Here is a 22530-nt window from a genome sequence, read left to right as displayed (position 1 = left end):
CTTATATTTGACAAATTAATTTATCTATTCATTTTTTTTTTTACAAGTAGTTATCTGAGGTTCAGTTCACAGAAATGTACTAAATCCCTGTCTTCTCATGACAGTACACAAAATTTTTCTTCACATCAAGGCATATTTTTTCTTCATAACTTTTATCAACTCTGTACATAAACACTGGCCTAGTTCCAACATTGACCCAGTCACCAGCAGCAATGTGGCTTATCTACGTCAGAGAACAGATGCATGCTGGGGAATAATGGATTACCTCCATAAACCTTTCACTGAGAGTGTTAAATTGATAAAATCTCTTAATAGAAATAAACAAAAAGGTAACAGACCTCATTTTTAAGTTTCAAAAGGCTTTTAAAATTTATTAAGCAACAATTATTTTTTTCATGTTCACTTCCTTTAAGTATTAGTGGTCACTAGTTGAATAGATGTGTTGTTAAACAGACATCAAACTTGAAGATATTAAGATGGTCAGTAGCTGACAAGTGTTTTTAAGTTATTCTTCTTAATCTCGTTAAAATCATGAAACAGTCATGGTCACATCAACTTAAAAATGTGAATAGATGGAATTTGCACTGTCTGTATAAATTTTGCGAGATGATATCATTTAACCAAGAAGGTCTAAGACTATTGTTAATCTGCTTTTGTGCATGCATATATTTTCAAAATGTAACTGTAAAGCTATATTTAGTTCAGGCTTAACATGTTTCCCTACCTTTTGTGTTGAGATGAGAGTTTGAGCGACCTCTACATGGTCTGATTTAATGACGTCCATCAGTGGTGTACTTCCTGATCTGTCAGTGGTGTCCACAGTAGACGGCCCGACGTTTAGCAGGAAAGTCACCACGGAGTGGCAGCCATGTAGAGCTGGAATATACAACCCAGTAAGTGTATCCCACTACAGAGCTAAAGTTACACATAGAGTACAGAAAGAGGAAATACACAACATAGCGGCCAGCCATGTAGAGCTGGAATATACAACACATATATAGTAGATGTACGCCATTAGCCCATTACAGAGCTAGTTACACATAAGAGTAGAGAAAAACACTATAAGGTGGCAACCATGTCATTTTAAAACAAATCATAAATGCATTCATGTTTTATAGCATTTACGTCATCATTCTCAGAGTACACATTTCACTAAAATCAATTGTTACAAGTACATGTACTGGTATATATAATTTGAAAAATGAACTTGTGTTAGGGATCGCAATGATTCACAAAAATCCTTGTTGAAGAGTATGACTTAGCATTTTATCTTTATTGACCTGCTGTATGTAGCGGGGTCCTCCCATTCTTGCTGGCAGTGTTCATCACAGTGTTGTTATGATCATAGAGAAGGCGTACAATATCCAGGTGTCCTTCCCTGAAAACAAATATATTTTTCATGAAAAAATTATGGTAAAATAAAGAGAGACTGCTACAGTGGTCTACTGGTCTGAGAGCTACAGTATCGATCAGACCCAACCTAACAAAAAGTAAACCCCAACTAAACCCTGGGTTTACTAAACTTTACTTTGTGGGTTTACTCCAAGTTTAATGACCCAGAGTAAACCCCGAGTAAACCCCGATCAGAAATATACCCCTGAAAGCAGACGCTTCATGTGTATTCAGAATATACAAGGGGCAGTAATTACAGGCAGTAAGATGGTAAAATAAAAGACGGGTCTGCTTCAACCACACTTTAGTGCTTAAAGTTGACCCTAAAAGCAATTCCCTTGTTGACCTAAAGTAAACCTTAAGTAAACCCAAAGTAAACTCCGAGTAGACCCAAATTTCCATGAAGCTTAATTCAGGTTAGTCAGTTGTGCTGGAGATAGTTAGATTGATCCCTGACTTTGACAGACCTAATTTGTATATCTTGGATAGCAATAATTCCTTCTTATTTAAGGCACTCAGAGTGAAAAAAACAATTTAAAGATGCGAAGCTCTCCCCTGAGTTTTTTAAATGGTGGGCAAATGGCCCTGAGAGCCAAGTTTACATGGGTTTACCAATGTAATTCTAAAGACCTTCACCCGCAGTTAGTAATATATCAAAACTAATGGAAGAACAAAATACAGCCAATCCAATCTGAAAGTAAAAATGATCTGTTATATATGGGAACTTAAGAAGGACAACATTTCACAGAGGAACTACATGTAGTATGAGCTACAAACCTGCATGCAATGTGGAATGGGGTCCATCCATCTTTGTTCTTCAGCGATACATTCGCACCAGACTTCAGAAGTTGTTGGACAACCTCAAAACTGTCCTTTGTGCAGGCCAGCATTAGAGGTGTCCTGTAATAATATATTCTCAATCTGTATAACTACTGTACTTTGGGTTGGGTATTATATACATTGTTCGTTTCATCAGATTTGTATGGCAATGCTTATCTACCATTCGCTAGTACCCTACGTATCAAATATTGAATAAATTTAATGTTGCGCGGGGGTGTTAGGGAAGCATATGGGTAATTTAGTGTTATATTCAAAATCGTGAAATTAAATAATTATTTTGAATAAGATCAAAAACTTAGTATTATCCTTTAAAATAGATGTTATTGCAATAAAATCGGGTAGTACATAACTGCCACATTGGTGCATTATCACATGACAACTATAAATAGCTTACGTATATTCCTTAACATAAAATGAGATAGAACAACACTACCCCGCGGTTTCAAAAATAAAATAAACATACCAAGTGAAAGCAAAACATCTCAGTTTAATCAAAACCGCTGCTAGAATCCTATGTTTTTCCTTATTAAAAAGTTATTTATCCGGTTCAAGTAAAACCTTCCCAACTTTTATATAGTTTGCACGGAAAACGGCAAATTGCATCAAAACAACACACAACATGGGATTCTAGCAGCACTTTTCATTTTAAGCATTGATCAAACTAACGATACGTATAAAATTTCAAGTTCAATATATATGGGTTAGTGTTGTTCTAGTCGGATTTTCATATCGTAAACAACGACAGAGGAAAGCCTGGCCGAGAAATAAAAGCAAATTTACATACCTTTTAGCGAATGATTGATAAAACTAACATCTCCCCCAGTATTCTTATGTTCAATTCTCAATAAATCACACCACAATACTTTATGAGTTCTTAGATTAGTTATATTTTGAATATGTTTACAATGCTTTCCGATAAAATTCACACGACATTCAACTTTTAGTCATGACGTCATCAATGTGTAAATCTACGTAATACAAACTAATTTCTGGAAAAAAATTGTCTTCAGTATTTTTCATTTGTTTTTGATCTACGTTTCATCGCTTAGATATTTGAATATGTACATAATAACTAAGATTTGTGATTTCAAGGAATTACATGTAACTCAGATTCCATATGCTTCCTTAACACCCCCGCGTGGTTTAAGTTATCACAGAGAAAAATGATAGAGTTTATTTGCCAATCTTGGACTCATTCCATGGGAGTTCACATTTACCATCTACAGTTACTCTAAAATCATTGAATAGTCAATCACCTTGGTTCCCAGTCACCGTGGAAATGAGTATCAGTCACAATTTTTCCTGAATTTTTACTTAGTCTGTCCCAAGATATCCTGAATACAGATTTTGCTTAGTTGCTTCATATTTATAAATACCTCAGGGTTCAAATGAATGAAAAATTTCGAAATACAATACAATACAATGCTAAAAAATGTGATGTCTACGAGGATTTTGTATTTAGTATGATAACGTTGAAAAATTATGTGATCTATTCCGAGTGTATTCCGAATGGAGAAAAGATGTAAACAATCCCCATTATAAATCTCCGTAAGGAATCTGTTTTTGTTCCAGTGAATTTTTCCGAGTGAAAGATAATAATGTGTCGATGAAATTATCTTGGAAATTATCCCTTTCAACTATTTCAATTCGAATGCACTTCTTTCACAGGTATGTGTATTTTTATTAAAAATCGTCCAAATGTGCTGCATAAATATCTTGGGACAGACTATTAACAATCACCATGGTTACTGGGCTCTGACCCACTCGGTACCATGGTCTCTGGGTTTACACTAGATAGAATGTTCTATCGTTAAAATGACAGATGTCCTACGGACGCGGTTTAACGATAGAATTCATCCCATATACTCGCTTCGTAGCAAATAAAAAAATTATATCGCGCTGTTTTTCGCCTAAATTTTCATATGATTGGTATCCAATACCTACAATGTTGCTCTTTTAGAATCTGATATTACCACATTAACTGTTTTTGCAACTTTTAACATCACGTTTGAAAATTCGCTGTTTGTGGTCTCCATGTTAATGATAAAATCCGAGACATTCCGAGTGCGATTTCCGACAAAATGGCAGGCAAATTCAAACGTGTATTTTAACAAAATGCCTTGGTAAGACTCATGAAATGGATATTTTGAGGAATAAACTACATATGCATGTTCATTAAGGTTTGTTATGTATAAAAATGTGATTTTTCCCCTGCAGATTATTTTTAACGGACTTAAAATTGACACGAAGCTGATCCGCTTCACGGCTGCTACATTGCAAGTATATGGGACGAATTCTTACTGTGACCTGAGCGTAGCCTTGTCACGGTAAGATTATTCTTTCTACACTTTATACACTCACCAATCAGCCCTCTTTAGGCTGTCCACCTGTGCCCCGAACTGGAGTAATATCTGGACGCATTCCAGTTGACTCGCTTGAGCGGCCTCGTGTAAGGGTCGCTTGCCGTCAAGGTTGGATTTTTCCACATCGGCACCGGAGAGTAACAGGTGCTCCACGAGAGCCGCATGGCCACATCTTGCAGCAATGTGCAGGGCAGTGTCTCCTGATTTTTCGTACGACGTATTCAGCGGAATTTCTGGGTTTTTAAAGTAATCTAAGTCACCACGTTGAGCTGCTTTGAAAAGATCATCTGTCATACCGAGCGCAGCGAGAGGCGGGCGAAGCCCGCCTCGCGAAGCGAGGATTAATGGTAACACGTATATAAAAGAAAATCAGTGAAAAATGAAAGTTGAATCAGGGGTACTAAGGCCAAAAAAAATTTCTTCCAGCCCTGGGCGCCGCCATCTTGGCAGCCATTTTGTTTTTAAAAAGTTAGTTCGATCATTGATTGATCAGTACTTATCGAAGTTTGTTGCCCCTAAACTCGATTAAATAAGTTCCAGTGTTTCAATAGAAGGTAATTTGAATTAAAAGAAATTAAAATGGAAACCTGATAATTTTCAATAGTACTTCAATCAAGAAACACGACATGTTCTATGTATGTCTTATCAAATTATCAGAAGGAAAATTAAAAACATTAAGGTTTAGGAACTGATATTTTAGATACCGAATAAACTATTCAATTTTAATACAGCGGCATATTCATATGAATTTAATTGATAAACAATGAAAGACAAAATAAAAAAAAATTCGGAATCACGTAACTCTCTCGGCTATTTCCGAAGACAAAACTTGAACGTTTTACGTCTGAAATATGACGTCACAATGTAGACTGAGCACGCGACGTTTAGTTAAACCTTGGCTTATGATTTGAGTAGGCAACCAGGCGGATCATACGGTGTGCGTTTCAAATAAATTCTACAAAAATCAAACTGCACTGTGTTAAATCTGCGCTCGGTCCAACGGTCACACCGTTTACATATTAACAGAGTGTGGTATGATTCTTGAGAAAGGAACAATGCAAGTATTGACCAAGTTCGCACCAATCTTTCAAATTTTATCGGAAATAAAAATAGGTCGGTTTGATGAAAAACCGAGCACTGTAGCTACCATTTTCCCGGTTTGTCATCTAACTGAATTTGAGAATGTGTACCTACATATTATAAGTTGCACACCACTATTAATTTTTACTATATATTCTTACCAAAGTTACACAACTTTAGATACGGGTAGCGAGTTTAAAACAAACTTCTGGGAAAATTCTTCTTTACAACTTTTTTTTGGTGCGAGAAAAGGTGGGGGCAGGCCCCCCCCTGCCCCCCCCTTCTCCCACTACTTGCCTGCTCTTTTGGAATTAAGTGGACAGAATGTAGGCTATGTTTGTCCACCTCTCGAAAAAAAAATAATTATAACCCTGTACTTCGTTTGTCTGCTAAAACAAATGGTACATAGAGAATTCGAAGATGAATAATATTGAATATTTATTGAACGATTACTATCTTATAATGGAGCCCTCCTCCAACATCAGAATCATGCGCGGATCTAGAGGGGGGTTGGGGGGGGGGGGGTCCCGACCCCCCCTGGAAAATGAAAATTTATTAAATATACATAGTAAAATTATCGCGAAAATATGCCTCGGACCCCCCTGGCAAACACAATTATCCTTCGGACCCCCCCTGGAAAAAATTTCTGGATCCGCGCATGAGAATCACCGACCCTGTAGCCATAACTTGGTAGAAGCCTCCTCATTTATCATCAGCATGTGCTTGTTTATCCACTGATTGTCCAACAGTTGACAAAGAAGATTTTGTTAAAAAAAATATGAATTGTAAAATTTCAAGTTTACCCCAAAACATTATGGCCCCTGGGGATGGTAGTCATGAATTGCACAATTTATGCTCCATGCACTATAAAATATATTGTATAAACTACAAAAAGAATATATTATTATACGATTTATTTAGTAAAAGAATTCAATCACATTTTTATAAATATTGTGTCCCGAGAGGTTTTAACCGCATTTAATGTCTGCCTATAGCATGTCAGGATGTTGTTTGATCAGCACATGAAAGATTAACGATCTAAAATATATATAAAGACTAACTGACGAAATAACTTTTGAGTGAGCATTCACAATCTAATTAAAATTATATCCTTCACGCTCCTGTCAAATACGGTTGCGTGAAGGATGTAATTTTAATTATAGAGTACAGGCACGTAGCATCGTTTTTGAAAGTGTGTGTTTGTGTGTGTTGGGGGGGGGGGGGGGGGGGGGGGCGCAGCAGACTCATCCAAAAAAAAGCCCAAAAGGGGGGGGGTATAAAAAAAGGGGGGATGTTACCAAAATCCTGAAAATCCTAATACGTTGGGGGGGGGGTATACTTTTCACTTAAATCTTTATTTTCAATTTAATTTGTACAGGGTCACAGAAAAGTGGGGGGCCAACTCCATGTAAATTCAATTTTTTGAATGTAAATTTAAGAAAAATCTTTGCTGCGTGAAAAAGTGGCTGCCCCCCCCCCCGATGCTACGTGCCTGCTATTGATCATACTTAGCTGTTTCCTGCATCCCCTCTACCCCACCCCCACCCCCGATGCTACGTGCCTGGATGGGGCATTCATAACTAACGTTATATGTTGCAACATTTACTGGTACATGTATCAAATATATTATTGCAAGACTCAGATTGACAAAAAAATGTCGCAAAATAAACTAAATTCTTGGTTTGTCTATTTGAAAAAATCCATAATTTGATAGTACATTACGGATTCTTAAAGATATAATTGCAGGTAATCGGATAAAACCTATCTATGCTTCAATTATTTACATGATTTATTACTTGTATTTAATCAGGGGCGAAACATCTCAGAGCACGCGTGTAACGAGGGCGAAACCACCCAGTTCCTATATAGAGACAGAGGACCAGTCAACAGACAGACAGAACAGACGACAGTAGACATGAGGAAGTCGGAGAAAAACTAGGTCTGGAAGAAGAGATATAGAGACCTACACATCAGGGAGTTTAATTTTATATACCAACTCATAAGATTGGAGTCACATAAGTGTTCTTCCGATCACACACATATTTTAACATCAATTCTGATATGTCAAACGTTATGTTGAAGTTCATAAGCCAGACTTCATGTCTGTCGGCTAGTACATGTTTATCATGATACTCATTAACCTTTTCAATTTAACTAAGATGAATTAGATTATCTTTACTGTCCTTTAACAATCAATTATATGTAGCACAAAGTATCATGCGCGGATCCGGGGGGGGGGGGGGGGTACGAGGGATATTTTTTGGCAGCGCTTAATGCTTGTTTCATACAGGAGGTATTCTAATGTGTATAGAAAATAGACCTCCTGTCTAAAACAGGCGCATGTGGATATTTTCGGTAATTTCACTATGTAAACTAAGAAATGAAAAAAAAAACGAAAAGAGGGGATGTTTCGGACCCCACCCCCACCCCGATCAGCGCATGATGTATTGAATCTCGTTTTGGGGTTACCCGGAAGTTTTATTTAAACCAATCACGTGATTTTTACAGGCTGCCAGGGAGAACCATCAACAAGGAAGTGTAAACAAATGGTAAACATTAAAGATATGTCGCCATTTTGAGTTAAAGGCCTTTATAAAGGTGTGTATAGTTCGTTAAATGCGTTTAATTTGTTTCCATTGAGTATAAATGTTCTATATCAATGAATATTGCTGAAATGTATCAGCTTACTTTAATTGAAAATTAATGAAGAAAATATGAACAGATTTTTTGTTTGAATAACAAAAATGGACAAAAACAGCAACCTGTAGCATTTTTTAGGTCACCTGAGTCACTCACTCAGGTGACCAATTGCAGTTGGTCTTCATTCGTCATCATGACTGTGTGTGTCGACCGTCATGCCTGCATTACACTGCATGTCTGCATTAAATTAACAATGAATTAACAAATTTTAAAAATCTTTTCTACACCTCGATACATACATGTATGAAGGAAATGCATGGTTATGATGTATACATAACACCCTCTACCAAAATTTTGAAATTCATCCCTTATCAAAATGAAATCCATTGAAAATCCATTTTTCTACCATTTTTTTTCTGACCATTTTTCCCCCATTTCTTGAATTTACACCAGAAATGCTGTACAGAATCAATAGCATTTCTAACCATTTATTTTACCATTTTCATTTAAAACCATTGAAACACCATTTAAAACCCATTGAAACACCATTTTTCTGGGACAGTTAATATGCAAATTAACCATTTCCTAGCCATTTAAACATGAGAGAAAAAAATGAAAAGAAATGGTGTTTTAACAAATGCATTTAATATCCATTTTAAAACATTAAATTACACAATATAGAAATGATTCTTTATAAAAAGTTGGATCCTCCCAGGAAATGTTCAGAAACATGCTCAATACATACATTAAATCGTCTGTGCATTTTATCACTTGCTCACTAAAAAAGAGCTGTTGCCCTTTCTCCTATGAAAACACTTATTTCCAGTTTTGTTTTGAATGAGTTTAGTTTGGGACTTTGAGTTCAAGTTCTCCACATTCATTTTCGTTGTCCCTGCATGCTTGTACTCTGAAAGAAATGAAAAATGTTACAATATTGATGTAATACAAATTTTCTTTAAGTGTATATTCTATGTTTGCATTTAACTCTAGCTCCTTAATAGAATGAATTTTCAATGATGGTGTTAATTCATTTGGTGCCTCAAAAATATTCATCAACGTATAACTATATGTCAGATGTCTGTAACAATTTGTAAAATAGAAAAAATATCATTTTAATATCCATGTATCAAGAAAAATTTTCAAGGAGGAAGGGGGATTGATTGATTATGTTGCCAGGGTAGTCCCAATGCAAATTAAAAAAAAGAAAAATAATAATGTTTTATACGAATTTAATAAATTTCAGTTTTGCCAAAGTTCACCCCCCCCCCCCCCGATCCGCGCAGGTATTTGATCTATATATCGGGACTTTTCGACCTGAGCCGGGATGGATCACTGCTTTGACTTGTTTACTTCCATAAGATTAGACCTACATAAATAAATCCTACATCATTCAAAGTGTGATTTTAATAATTGATCTCGTTATAATGGTAATATGTTGTCATTCCGATGTTAAATACAAAAACTTTGGATAACTAAGGTAAACAGGAAATACGATATATGATGCGCGCGCATTAGAAAATTCAAAAATTAAGGGGGGAAGAGGTCATCTTGAAAATAATAAAAGGTTTCATTTTAAATTACATACTGAAATATTTCCAAAGAAACAATAAATATCTTAAACTTACTGCCAGATGGGAACACTTTAGCCTGCTCCAGATAATCCTGTAGGCTTATATGTCCACCATGCCATCGTCATATCAGAGTGGATGTCAGAAAAGAAACGGAATCATTATATCCTCTACTAAGAACACAATTCTCTGCCTTGGTCTGCCTGTGTCTGCACCAAAAAACACCAGAAAAATTGGATCTCCTCTTTGAAATAAATCGGCCATTATTGTTCCTTGGTCACTGTACAAGTGCTGCCACGCAAGTAACAGACGTGGCTTCAGTGGAAAGTTTCAGAGATAACGCTACCCCCTGCCGGGATGACTGAACCAGAGAGGAAACTTAAATGACCAACACTACGTCATATTGACCTTTGAATGGCTTACATCTTGCACTCAGATTCTGGAAGCATACTGCCAGTATCATGATGTACGACTCCACCACACAAAATATGTCGACGTTATTAACTGAATGCATACTCAACTGGCAATTGATAAATATTGCTTTAATTGTATTTAATATATATGTATGTAATATATATATGCACAATAAACATGCTGAAGTTTTTTTTCTTCTGAATTTATAAGTTGTTTTATTGTTGTATGTTCCTTTAATTTCTTTCATTGCATGATCAAGGAAAATACATGTAATAACAAGGAATTGATGGTTTGGGTATCAATTCTATGTATAGCTGTCAGTTCGTATACAACACATACTAAACAGTAGATCAAGCTTCTTCAAATAACCATTTCAACGGGAAAAATGGTCTAGAAAAAAAATGGAAGGAAAATGGTGAACTTGGCAAAGGCAATTCAGTTTCAATGCCATTTTTTAAATAAATGATGAATCAATGGAAAGAAATGGCCATTTTAAAACATTTTTCTGTATGAATGGCTAATAAATGGTTTCAATAAATGGTTTGAGAAAGTTGACTCCAGAAAAAATGAAAATAAATGGTCAATAAATGGAAAATCAGAGAAAAATGGATGAGAAATGGTAAATAAATGGAAAATTGACCATTTCTTTTGGCTAAGGGATTGCCCCTGGGTCAGGGTTCAGACTCTAGGGTGGGGCGAAAATGACCATATAATAAAAATGTATAACATCTTAGAAAATCTTCCTCTTTATATAATCTCATACATGTATATATAAACGGTATATTAATTTTGTTAAAACTAAATTGTGAAATTCTTGACCCCTGGTCAGAATTAGTTTGGGTCCTAGAACGGGGCCAATATATAGCCATATAGCAAAAATGTATTAAATCTTAGAAAATATTCTTCTTCATACTAGCTCCAACACATATGGGGAAAAAACGAAATGCATGGTTACTCATGAACTCCTCTGCTTAAATTGTGAAGCTCATGGCCCCTGGGTCAGAAGTTCAACCCGTAGGTGGGGGGAGGAGGCAGCAATATGGCCATATAGAGTTAATGCATATTGTGTTTTAAATTCTTCTTCTCTACTCTCACACATCTGTATGAAAAACTGACTTAGTAATTATAATTAAAATTATAAATTTCATGTCCCCTGGAGTATGGGTTTTGACTGTAGGGCCTAAGTGGATGTTTAGTGTAAAAGCATATAATGTTTAAAAATTATTTTCTCTACTCCCACTCACCTGTAAGGAAAACTGAGTATAGAATTTTTTTTAGACCAGGAAGCCCACTATGAAAATCATAAATTTCATGTCCCCCGAGGTAGGGGTTCTGACTCTAGAGCAGGGCCAAAATATTCATATAGTGTTCAAGCATTTAAATGTTTAAGAAAATAGTCTTCTTTTAGACTTTACTTCTGCTGATACTGAATAAAAGCTGACTGCATTATCATAAAGAAGGAAAAAAAGCCATCTATAATTTTTTTTTTATTTCATGTCTCCAAGTGAAGGGATTTGAATCTAGGGCGGGGCCAAAACACTCATCTAGTGTATAGGGTAGAGGTTCTTAATGCAGGGTGTGGCCAAAATGGTCAATTAGTGTCAATATATATAATGTTTAAAAAAAACATCTGCTGACACAAAATAAAAACTGACTGCATATTTAGAAAAAAAACTTTAAGCTGTCATCTTATGTCACCTACATATACATGTAAGGCAAGGGTTATGGCTGAGGTGGGCTTATAAATTTGTCTTATTATTTTATTCTGCTCAGGAATTTCTATGAAAGAAATAAGCAAATTCCCATTTTTAAAAAAGAGAAAGAATGAAGCTTCTATCAAAGTTAACTTAAGACATTGTAAAACCATTTGGAAAGAGTTCAGTTTATCTGTGAAAATATATGCACATAAAACATATCCTGAAAGTTAACAAATATGGGGAAATTATTTAATATCAGAATCTTGCATCTTTTCAATATCAGGTCATGCACTCTATTATAATTGTAAGTTTTTCGCAAAAGTTATAGGTTTCATTGTCCTTTTTGAAAGATTTCAGGCAGGGAGGTGGTCTGTACAATATTATAAATTTTCTACTCCAGAATGAAACTTCACTAAATACATATATGAGACTTAAACGAGTTTGTATGTGGTACTCATGCAGGTGACCGTCAAGGCCTATTGGCCTCTTGTTTATAAAAATAAAATCTGAACTGTAAAGGAATGGAATATTTATTAGTAACTAATGAAAACTCTATTTAAAAATTTATACAAAAATATATCTTTTTTTAAATATGCTACTATTTAGAATGAATATAATGAAATATTGTAACAAAATTTACAACAATTAAAGTAAAAAAAAAAAACGCAAACAAATATATGTATACAATATATTTTAATAGTAAAGATTGTTTGAATTTGTTTGATGCAGTAGTAAGTTTTAAAAACAAATATCTATTATGAGATTTTTATGAAGACAAAATTAATGCACTTTTTAGAACTCATATTCATATATTTACATTTTTCAGTGTCTTTGCCTGTGATAAAACTACGTATCAATTTTGTACTATATAACTAATAATACAAATGACGCCAAATCGAGGCACCAGCAGGGTTTGCTTATTCATATTCAAATATATAATCGTATGATGGCTTAAAATTATATAAATATAAGTAATAAGGAATCATTCTTTGAATAGGTTTGTTCCCGTTTTGCACACATTTGAAAATTAGGTATCGAAAAAATGTGTGCGAAACGGGAATTTGACCAGGTGAGATAATTGCTTAATTGCTATAGTCTATATCACAATTCCTGCGAGGGCAATTGACAATAAAATAAATAAAACATATCTACTCGCAATTGAAAATTACATGTATTTTATGTTACAATATAACTTACATAAAAGCACATTTATATAATAATTGACATCCATATTAATGAGTTTGATTTCAAACATCAATTTGGTCATGAACAATTTCATTATTTGTTTAAACAAGAAAGATTGTTGCAAAAATGTTGAATATGTAGCGCCTTTGTTTAACTTACTGCCTATAGAAAGTACATGTACATGCTAAAAGTTTGGAGAGAAAATATCATATGTTAATATTTAATTATTGCTTTTGCTGACATAAATGGAAGAAATATGTCTAGTGAAAACGCCGCTAAATATTTTTAATTTATGTTGTGTTATATCTTGAATAATCGAAGAAAATAGACAAACTGCATGATGATAAATAGGCAATTTTATATGCATGCTTCAAAAACTGTAAAGATTATTTCACTAAACCTATCAAATGTAGACCTAATTCATGCATTTTCAACCTTTTTCAGTTTGAGATATTAAAATAATATTTTTGTTTGATTTTTTATGTATTTAACCTCTGATTTGTAAAACTAGAAAGTGACCAGCCATATACTAAAGCGGCGATGTCATAAGAACTACTGTCAAGGTCGCTACTTCGAAGATTGAAATATTTTGTGATAAAGATCTGTTTTCTTTCATAATATTCTTTCTGTTGATACCAAACAATTAATTATAAACATGCGTTTTACATAATTTGCAACCTAATTGTAAAAAGATGCACGGAGTACCCCATATGACTGTCTATGTAGTTTTCCCCTTCATCATATAATTATCCATTGAATCAGCTTCCAATTGGCTTTGAACCAGCAATTTTTCCCAATTCATCTGGTTTTATATTTAAGGTAAATGGACAAAAAATGTAAAAGTCAATTCATCTAATCTAATCATTATTTTTTTTATCAGACTTTTTAAATATATCATTATCTTTATTTTATCATATTTTATTTAGACATAAAATACAACAAAATATCTGTATTCTTCTTGTTTTATCGTTAAGGCACTGATAAAACACAGGTAAAAATCCAGGTAAAATCTTTGACTGAAAGCAGACTATAATTGCTATCACAACACAAATCACACCTATTGTTCCATACCCAATTATCAAATGTGTGCAAAACGGGAACACACCCTTTGAATATTATGAGATGATAATTTCGGTCGGGGTGTGATCAAATCTATCATAAAGCCCTTTGGGCTTTATTGGATTTGATCACGCCCCGAGCCCCCGACCGAAATTATCACCTCATAATACTCAAAGAATGATTCCTTATTCCTTATATAAATCTGTCTTTCAATAATGAAGTTGAGTTTCAAAAGAGATTCAGTGCTTCAAATTTATAAAGTTTAAATAAAAGGATAATGTATTTTCTCCTTAAACAATTGTGTTATTATTTGAAGCAGGATGATAGAAACATTTCTGTTAAGACTTTTTCTGAACTCATCTCACTTATTATATGTAAGTTTTATTGTATATATCATTAATCCAATTTTTGTGTTTATTTTTCAGAACATGAATAAAAGTGTCTGACCATGGACCCTGAGTACAGCCTTCAGGATGTGTTACGGTGTCACCTCTGTGAGACCCCGGGCCCCCCCATGTACTGTGTCATTTGTAACAAATATCTGTGTAAAGCCTGTGAGGGGGACCATTTATCTGATCAATCCAAAGAACACAAAGTGGTACCATTTAAAAAGAGGGGATATACTCCAAAGTGTCAAAAACATCCCTCAGAAATATGCGAACATTACTGTGAACAATGTGACATTCCTATTTGTGCAACATGTCTTTCCTCTGAAGAACACAATGGCCATCAATTTATTGAAATAACTAAAACCATGGACAAGAAGAAAGAAATAATTCAAAATGATTTACAACAACTAGAGAAATCCATTTATCTTAAATATCAAGAGATTGCATCCATTATCCTAGTCCAGAAATCTGCTCTGAATGAAAACTCCCAGAAATTAACAACAGAAATCGACAGACATGGAGAAGACTTGCACAGAGAAATAAACACCATTATCAGAAACATGAAATCTAACATGGAGGAAACGGACACCAAACACCTGGCTGTCTTAGACAAACAGGAAGATGAAATTAAACACACCATTTCTGAAATCACACAGACCATTACTGAACTAAAGACGTTACTGGACTCCAATGATGTCAGCCATGTCTCTGCCTACAAATCCAGGAATGATGAATTCAGAAGATTGCCTCCTAAACTCACAGTGTCCTTACCAAGTTTTACCCCTCAGAAGATCAACAAAGAACAGCTTTATCAACAGTTTGGTTCTCTGTCAGCGTCATCTATCAAAACAGAAGAACATAGCTACACCATGGAATCTCTCGGTGCCGAGTCCTCTCCCCCGGACAGACCGCTCATTGATGTACCACGGATCATCACACAGATAAACACCGAGTATAGAGGATTAAATCTATTATACAGTGTGTCCTGTCTGAGTGATGAGGAGATGTGGACGTGTGGTTGGGACAACATCATGAGTCTGTACAACCTCCGTGGGAAACTAGTGAAGTCAGTCCAAACCAAGTCAGGGAACCGTCCACAGAACATAGCAGTGACAAGGAGTGGGGATCTAGTTTATACAGATTATGATGATAGAACTGTGAACATAGTGAAGAATAAAAAGATACAGACAGTGATCAGACTACGGGGGTGGAGACCTCGCGGTGTCTGTAGTACCTCCTCTGGTGACCTCCTGGTTGTCATGGTCAGTGATGATGATAAACAAACAAAAGTTGTGTGTTACTCTGGCTCCACAGAGAAACAAAGTATTCAGTACGACGACAAAGGACAACCTCTCTATTCATCTAGTGTGTTCGACATTAAATACATCAGTGAGAACAGGAACCTAGATATCTGTGTGTCGGACTATAACGCCAGTGCAGTAGTGGTGGTCAATCAGGCCGGGAAACTCCGGTTTACCTACACTGGTCCTCCCTCTACTTCCAAGGGATCATTTAGTCCACGTGGCATCACAACAGACAGCCAGGGTCGGATCCTGACAGCAGACAGTGACAACCACCGTATCCACATCCTGGATCAGGACGGACAGTTCCTCCGCTACATTGACAAACGTCATTTACAGGCTCCACGGGGTTTATGTGTGGACACCAGAGACAACCTCTTTGTGGCTGAGTTAACAACAGGTAAAGTGAAGAAAATACAATATGTCTAGAACATTACACAGCAGTGTAACATTGTTTGTATGTATTACATGTTGACCAACTGACTGTATATATTATACTTGTTTGTGTATAACAGTTAATTATCTGTATTATATAATTAGTTTATGTTAATAAATAAACACCTTCATATATTGTTTACATACCAACAATACTATTGTTTAGTTTCTCTATGTAAATCGTAACAAACTCATTGTTTTTGTGCAGTGATTTTAATGGTAAAAAAAGACAGCATAAATATTTTACTTTCCAAACAAACTATTATATATACATGTGTATATATATATGCTTGTCATTAAAAGTTGAAAAGAATACAATCAAACATTCTGTTTAATGAACATTGTATATCAAGAATGAGAACAAGTGAATGTTTGAAAAAAACCCATTTAATTTATGTCATTCTGTTGGATGAGTATATCATTGTGTATAATAAATGATTTGTGTACAATTATGTGATCTTGTTTTAATTATTTTTATTACCTAATCAAAGGGATTTTGTTGTTTTATTACAAATTAAGTATTTGCGTTAAATATAAAAAAATAAATTGGATTTTCAGAATTAATTGTATGGAGCAAATTGTCTGAATGTTGGTATTATCAGTTGGAGATTTTAAACTCTGTAACATTTAATTCTAAGACTATTTTGAAGCAATGCTGATTGTTGCATCTGAAATGAAAAAAACATCCTCTTTGTCAATGGCCAGGTCTAATCGAAGAAGTGAGCAATCTTCTCAGGTTATGGATCGATGATTTATTTTAGCCATACCCTGTAAGCAGGTTGCCCATTGTTATAGCACGACCCCTTGTATATTTCCTGTTCAAAAGGTTGATGGGTCAATAGGTTAATATGTCAGTAAGTGTTCTGTCAAACTATTGTATTTTAAGACTTAAGTCATCGATGTTGGTAAACATTATGACGATTAAACATGCTGACAAGTGGATGAGGTCAAAGGTCACAAGAAGCATAGGCGTCGGAACCGGGGGGGGGGGGCTCAATATTTTTGAGGATTAGTCTAGCCCCCCCCCCCCCCACTTTCAATTTGCTTCCGACGCCAGTGAGAAGTAAGACGAAGGGTTAATAAAATAGCACAATTACTCTTCATTTCAGTGTAAAATGCATGCGCGGATCCAGAATTTTTTTCCAGAGGAGGTCCGAGTCATATTTTCGGCAAATTTACTATATAAGTAAGAAAATTGAGTTTTTCAGGGGGTACCGACTCTCCCTCTCTATATCCGCGCATGAAAAAATACAGAAATGTTAAAATTCACTGTTTAATGCGAATAAAAAAAAACCCAGAGTCAAATTTACGAACTTATTTATTTTTTCTACAAAGGTTCAAATGTGCTGCAAATAACATTTCTGATGTATACAGGGTAACTGCAACAGGGATTTGAATGACTTGCGTTATTTTTTCAATCAAAATGAGCCTATACCAACGTATGAGCGGAGATTATAGAATAGTTGGCAATGAGGTTCTAGACAAGATTTTGGCGCAAACAGTGTCAATATGTTTGGAGTACTAAGTTAAAAGACTACAAAAGTCGATGTTTTGCTAGATAATAGAATTCTGATAGAAATGTTAGATATGTTATGGTATCAGGCACGTACGTAGCATCGCTTTTCCAAGTTGAAGGGGACCAAGACTTGAAAAAAAACCCAGAAAACTCTGCTAATTTTAATCCGTAGGGTTCGGGGGGGGGGGGGGTGGGGGGTGAGGGCTTTATTACAGGATGTAACTACGACCTTCTTGAACTGTTATAATGCTTTTCAATATAATTTCTATATTTTCTTACAGTGATAGAAAAGTAGAGACACAAGTTTATTTTTTGAATTATATAAGTAACTCTAAGTAATATGTCAGTAGGCAAAATAAGTTTACCCCCCCCCCCTCCCGTAGCTATGTGTCTGATTTTATTTTTCCTGTTTCATATCTGCGTTTATCGTTCTTTTTCTTAGTGTTTCTGTGCTACATTTGTCTTATGCTAATAAATTCAAGATATTGTTATAAAAGACATTTTGGCTAAAATGTTTGATCGGACATAAAAAGTAATATTTGATACAATATTCGCTATTAACCGTAGTATATCAATTTCACTCCTCATTTCCTTATTCTCTTATCAATTTTTTACATACTTCCAAAAAAGCGGGGGGCCAACTCCATCATTATTCAAATTTTTATATGTGAATTTAAAAAAAATCCTTGCTGCGAGAAAAAGGGGGGGGGGGGCAGCGCCCCCCCCCCCCCCCCCGATGCTACGTGCCTGATTTTTATTTCAACAAAACAAAAAACCAAAGTGCTCTGATTAAGTTTTATTAAAATGTATGTAATAGGAGTTATCTCTCTTTGATCAGTCATGCAAATTAAATTTACGTTTAAGTGATATAAACTCGCATATACTTAAATGTAATCTACAATAAAAGGGTGAAAAATTCAACAAGAGCTTCAATAAATGAAAAGTTGTATAAAACTTTATATGATAAATGCAAACCATGTCCACATCTTTCCTCGTTTAATAATTTTAGACAAATATCAGACATTTGCTGGGTAAATTGACTCGAAATACCCCACGTGTTAGACCCTGGGAATCTTTTCCAAACTGCCACCCCTCCTCCAAGTACGGAAACAAATCATTTAAAAATTAACTTAGTTTATTTCCGAAAGCTGCCTTTTTTGGATCTGAATTCGATATTCGACAAATCCAGCATTCAAAAAAGTATTCAACAATTTTAATAGTTTGCAGGGATATTGAGATGACACGTGCGCCCTATATATGCCAGGATATGCTTTCCTTAACTGCATCCACAAAATATACGAGAGTCAATTAAAAAATTAACGTAGACAATGTTGCTGTCTGTTTTATATTTTCCACGACAGGCATGCTCAACACTTTAGTTTATGCAAAAAAACATTTATTATATTGTTATCCGAAGCAGAATATTTTGTCGCAACGATGCACGATCAAGTCTAAAACATGCATGACGTCAAGACACACACAGTTTGCCATAATACACCTATGTACCTAATCTATATACTAGTACATGTATATTGATAAGCTGATCTAGAGGACATGGGAGGGGGGTTCCGGGGTTTGACCCCCCCCCTTTCTCTGGGACTTTTTTTTTTCAAAAATGTTGATGCTTACCTAAAGATGGTTTTTCCTACCTTAAATATTTAATTACTGTCACTATCTTAAATAAGATCGTTTAATGCAATTGCAAATTAAACGCACTTAATTGATTTTCGAAAAAATAAGGGGCGAGGTTTTAGTACCTTTCACCAATTACTGCAATTATAAAGAGGGGCACACATGGTGGGTTTCTCCTCTTACTCAAGCAGCCATTCCCAGCGTGTTCTGCACTGAAAAGAACTGTTTTTAGACTCCAAGACAAATGTTATGCCTCCCATACAAAGAAAAGCGCCATGGCCAGTTCCACCAAGGCAAGAGCAAAGACCACCAGAAGTCTCAAGCAATTGAGTAGACGTAGAGGAAGGACCCTAGCTGCCGTCCGTCACACCTCAGTGTAGTCCACGACTGGTACCTTGTTCTTGGAATGAGCGTCCACATTTTTGGCGGAAGCTGATGCAACCCAAGGGGCAATGGCCAAGGATCCGGAGTTCTAACCTTCTGACCAGACCGGCCATTGTGATAGAAAATGTTAAACTCAATTTCATTGGTTAATATTCCTGATGGTCCAATCAGAATCAGTATTTCTCGAAGACGTCAAAATGGCTGGCCCTGTCAGAAGTCAATGTGGCTGCAGAATAAAAGTTCAGTTTGGAGAGTATTTACGTAATTTTATCGGAATTTAAGGATGTAAATAGCGTGTGTTTGATGTGAGATTTTAAAAGATTAGTGCGAATGTTTCTCGACTTGTTGCAATACTGCTGTTGTCAGAGGCAAAATCCCATCGTTAGCCCTGGACCGGTAAATGTCCGAGGAAAAAATAAACTGGCGAATTCGAAATAATAATGACGTATATCTTCGCTATTTTAAGACCCATCATCTTGAAATTCGGCATAAGTGTATCTTAGACATTATTTTTCTGAAAAATACACGCATACTGCAAGTGTTATAAAAAATAATTGATTTATTAGGCTTTTGAAGCGAGCAGCTGGTAGTTTTTTTATCTGGGTCAGAGTTCGACCCCTTTCTTTATTTATGGTTACATTGAAATTAATGTTAAAACGGGCTTGGTCCCTGTGGTTTCAACACGAAACTCCACCCAACCCCCTTACACATTTTCACGGACATGAGTTACAACAGAAAGTAATGGATTTTTCAGAATAACCTAGTTTTGTAATTTGAAAATTCGAGTTTTAAATATAAGATTCACTATGCACAAAACGTAGTCACGTCCCTAAGCTTGTAGATACATCTAATGTTATCTTGTCATATATAAAAAAAGACACAAGATTCTGTGTCATGATTTACTACTATTTTTTCTAAAAACAATGAAGTAAAATCTCTTTTTAGATTCTCCCAAAGTCGTATCCTCGATTGGAAATGGAGAGCGCTGTTCTTTTAACAATCTAAGAAATGAAAATTAAATAATCTTGATTTATATACATGACATAGCTAAAACATCGGTACAGAAAATTAATCATGATAGTATTACGTTAAACTGTGAAAGATGTATATTGCCAATCATGCAAATATCACTTTTCTCTGTTCTAACTAAATCTAGATCTATAGAGAAAAAAAACCCGAATTTATCAGATAGCTTCAACTAGCACTCAAAGTTCAAAACTGTGCACAGGCTTTAGAAAGCTTTAAAAATCAATTTTTTTACTAATATTTACTACTTCACAGATGCGTACCTTCAAAATCTTTACATACAGTGCATAACAATTCATGAATTACTGAATCTTTGGTTTTGGATTACTAGTATCAATGTGTGTGGGGGGGGGGGGGGGCACTCATAAGCTGAACAATAATCTCATGATATGAGGATGCTTATAAGTAAAATAACTAAACGTAGCTTTGTATTTTTGAAAATATTCTTAATTTTCCTCTGTACTTCTACGTTGAACATAAGTATTGGTAACCGGGTCACCGTTTTAACAATTTTGAGTCTTCGGTATTTTAAAATGCCTGCATTATAATTTCACACATTTAAGCAGTGTAGTTAATGATTAGAAGGTTTTCAAACATGTTTCCCAATCATTTGAATTTTAAACTTTGAACCCCTCTTGGAGCACCAGTATTGGTCCGGGTGTCATGGTTTTTATCAATTTAGAATCTACACTGTCTTATGATGCTTGTATAGTAATCTCACAAATTGTAGCATTGTGGTTCTTTAGAAGAAAATTTTAAAACATGTCCTTATATATTTCTATGTTGAACTTTGAACCCCTTCTGGGGCCCCAGTATTGGCCTGGAGGTCGTGATTTTAACAATTTAATTAAAGTCTACGCTATGTTATGGTGTTTCTAAAGTAATATCCCAAATTGTAGTTTTTCAGAAGATCTGAATTTCTTTTAATGATTCCTTTCATACTTCAAACCTCTCTTGGGGCACCAATTTATTGGTCCGAGGGTCCAGTTTTAACAATCTAGAATCTGAGGAAGCTTGCATAGTAATACCACAAATTGAAGCATTGTAGTTCCTTGGAAGATTTTTAAAAATATTCCCAATATATTTCTATGTTAAAACTTTGAACCCCTTAAGGTACGGTAGGTAAGGTAGCTAAGTGCAAAACTGTAAGTTATTCATTTCCAGAAGTACAATCTGTTCCGGTAAATCCTGCCGTGCACACGCATGTGAAACCCCCGAGGTGAGGTAAGCAGACTTTAGTATGGGAACATGGGTTTCTAAGACAAAAGTCAATCGCTGTAAAAATAGAATAACAACATAATTATGACAATAAATGATAGTAAACGGGATTATCTTATACAGAAATAAAACTGAACAACTAACTTGACCGGCAATCTGAGGCCGGGTCGTAACCATAGATACCAGTGCACGTGTAATTTGTTCCACTCTCAACGCACGTCCCTCCATTATAGCATGGCGTTGCAAAGCAAGGTCGGTCTGCAATCAATGTTTGAATGAGAAATATTTTTTTTCATAGCCTTATACAGGCCCGAAGCATCGATTTTGAAAGTGTGGGGGGGGGGGGGGGGGACTCATCCAAAAAATCTTGACAAAAACTAAAAAAAAAAAA

At 35.3% G+C, this 22530-nt stretch overlaps 2 protein-coding genes and 1 long non-coding RNA gene across 3 annotated transcripts; 1 reads left to right on the top strand and 2 right to left on the bottom strand.

The window, feature by feature from the left end:
* Positions 1-1272: 1272 nt before the first annotated feature.
* Positions 1273-4889, bottom strand: LOC128169197 (ankyrin repeat domain-containing protein 16-like). The gene is made up of 3 exons (XM_052835365.1): positions 4594-4889; positions 2170-2292; positions 1273-1378 (listed from the first exon to the last, which is right to left on the bottom strand). The coding sequence occupies exons 1-3, from the start codon at positions 4887-4889 to the stop codon at positions 1273-1275; spliced, it is 525 nt and encodes a 174-aa protein (XP_052691325.1).
* A 3047-nt stretch (positions 4890-7936) lies between these two features.
* LOC128169175 (E3 ubiquitin-protein ligase TRIM71-like) lies at positions 7937-16814 on the top strand. The gene is made up of 2 exons (XM_052835339.1): positions 7937-8273; positions 14664-16814. Exon 2 carries the CDS (start codon positions 14687-14689, stop codon positions 16355-16357), a length of 1671 nt encoding a protein of 556 aa, XP_052691299.1. The 5' UTR covers positions 7937-8273; positions 14664-14686; the 3' UTR covers positions 16358-16814.
* LOC128169203 (uncharacterized) lies at positions 8842-10950 on the bottom strand. Its single transcript, XR_008241507.1, has 2 exons — positions 9941-10950; positions 8842-9222 (listed from the first exon to the last, which is right to left on the bottom strand). It is a non-coding gene; the product is annotated as an uncharacterized LOC128169203 (long non-coding RNA).
* Positions 16815-22530: the final 5716 nt, after the last annotated feature.

The sequence above is a fragment of the Crassostrea angulata genome, unplaced genomic scaffold (assembly GCF_025612915.1).
Source record: "Crassostrea angulata isolate pt1a10 unplaced genomic scaffold, ASM2561291v2 HiC_scaffold_106, whole genome shotgun sequence".
Taxonomy (NCBI): domain Eukaryota; kingdom Metazoa; phylum Mollusca; class Bivalvia; order Ostreida; family Ostreidae; genus Magallana; species Magallana angulata.
The sequence above is the reverse complement of the archived record's forward strand: the minus strand, read 5'-3'. Positions and strand labels throughout refer to the sequence as shown.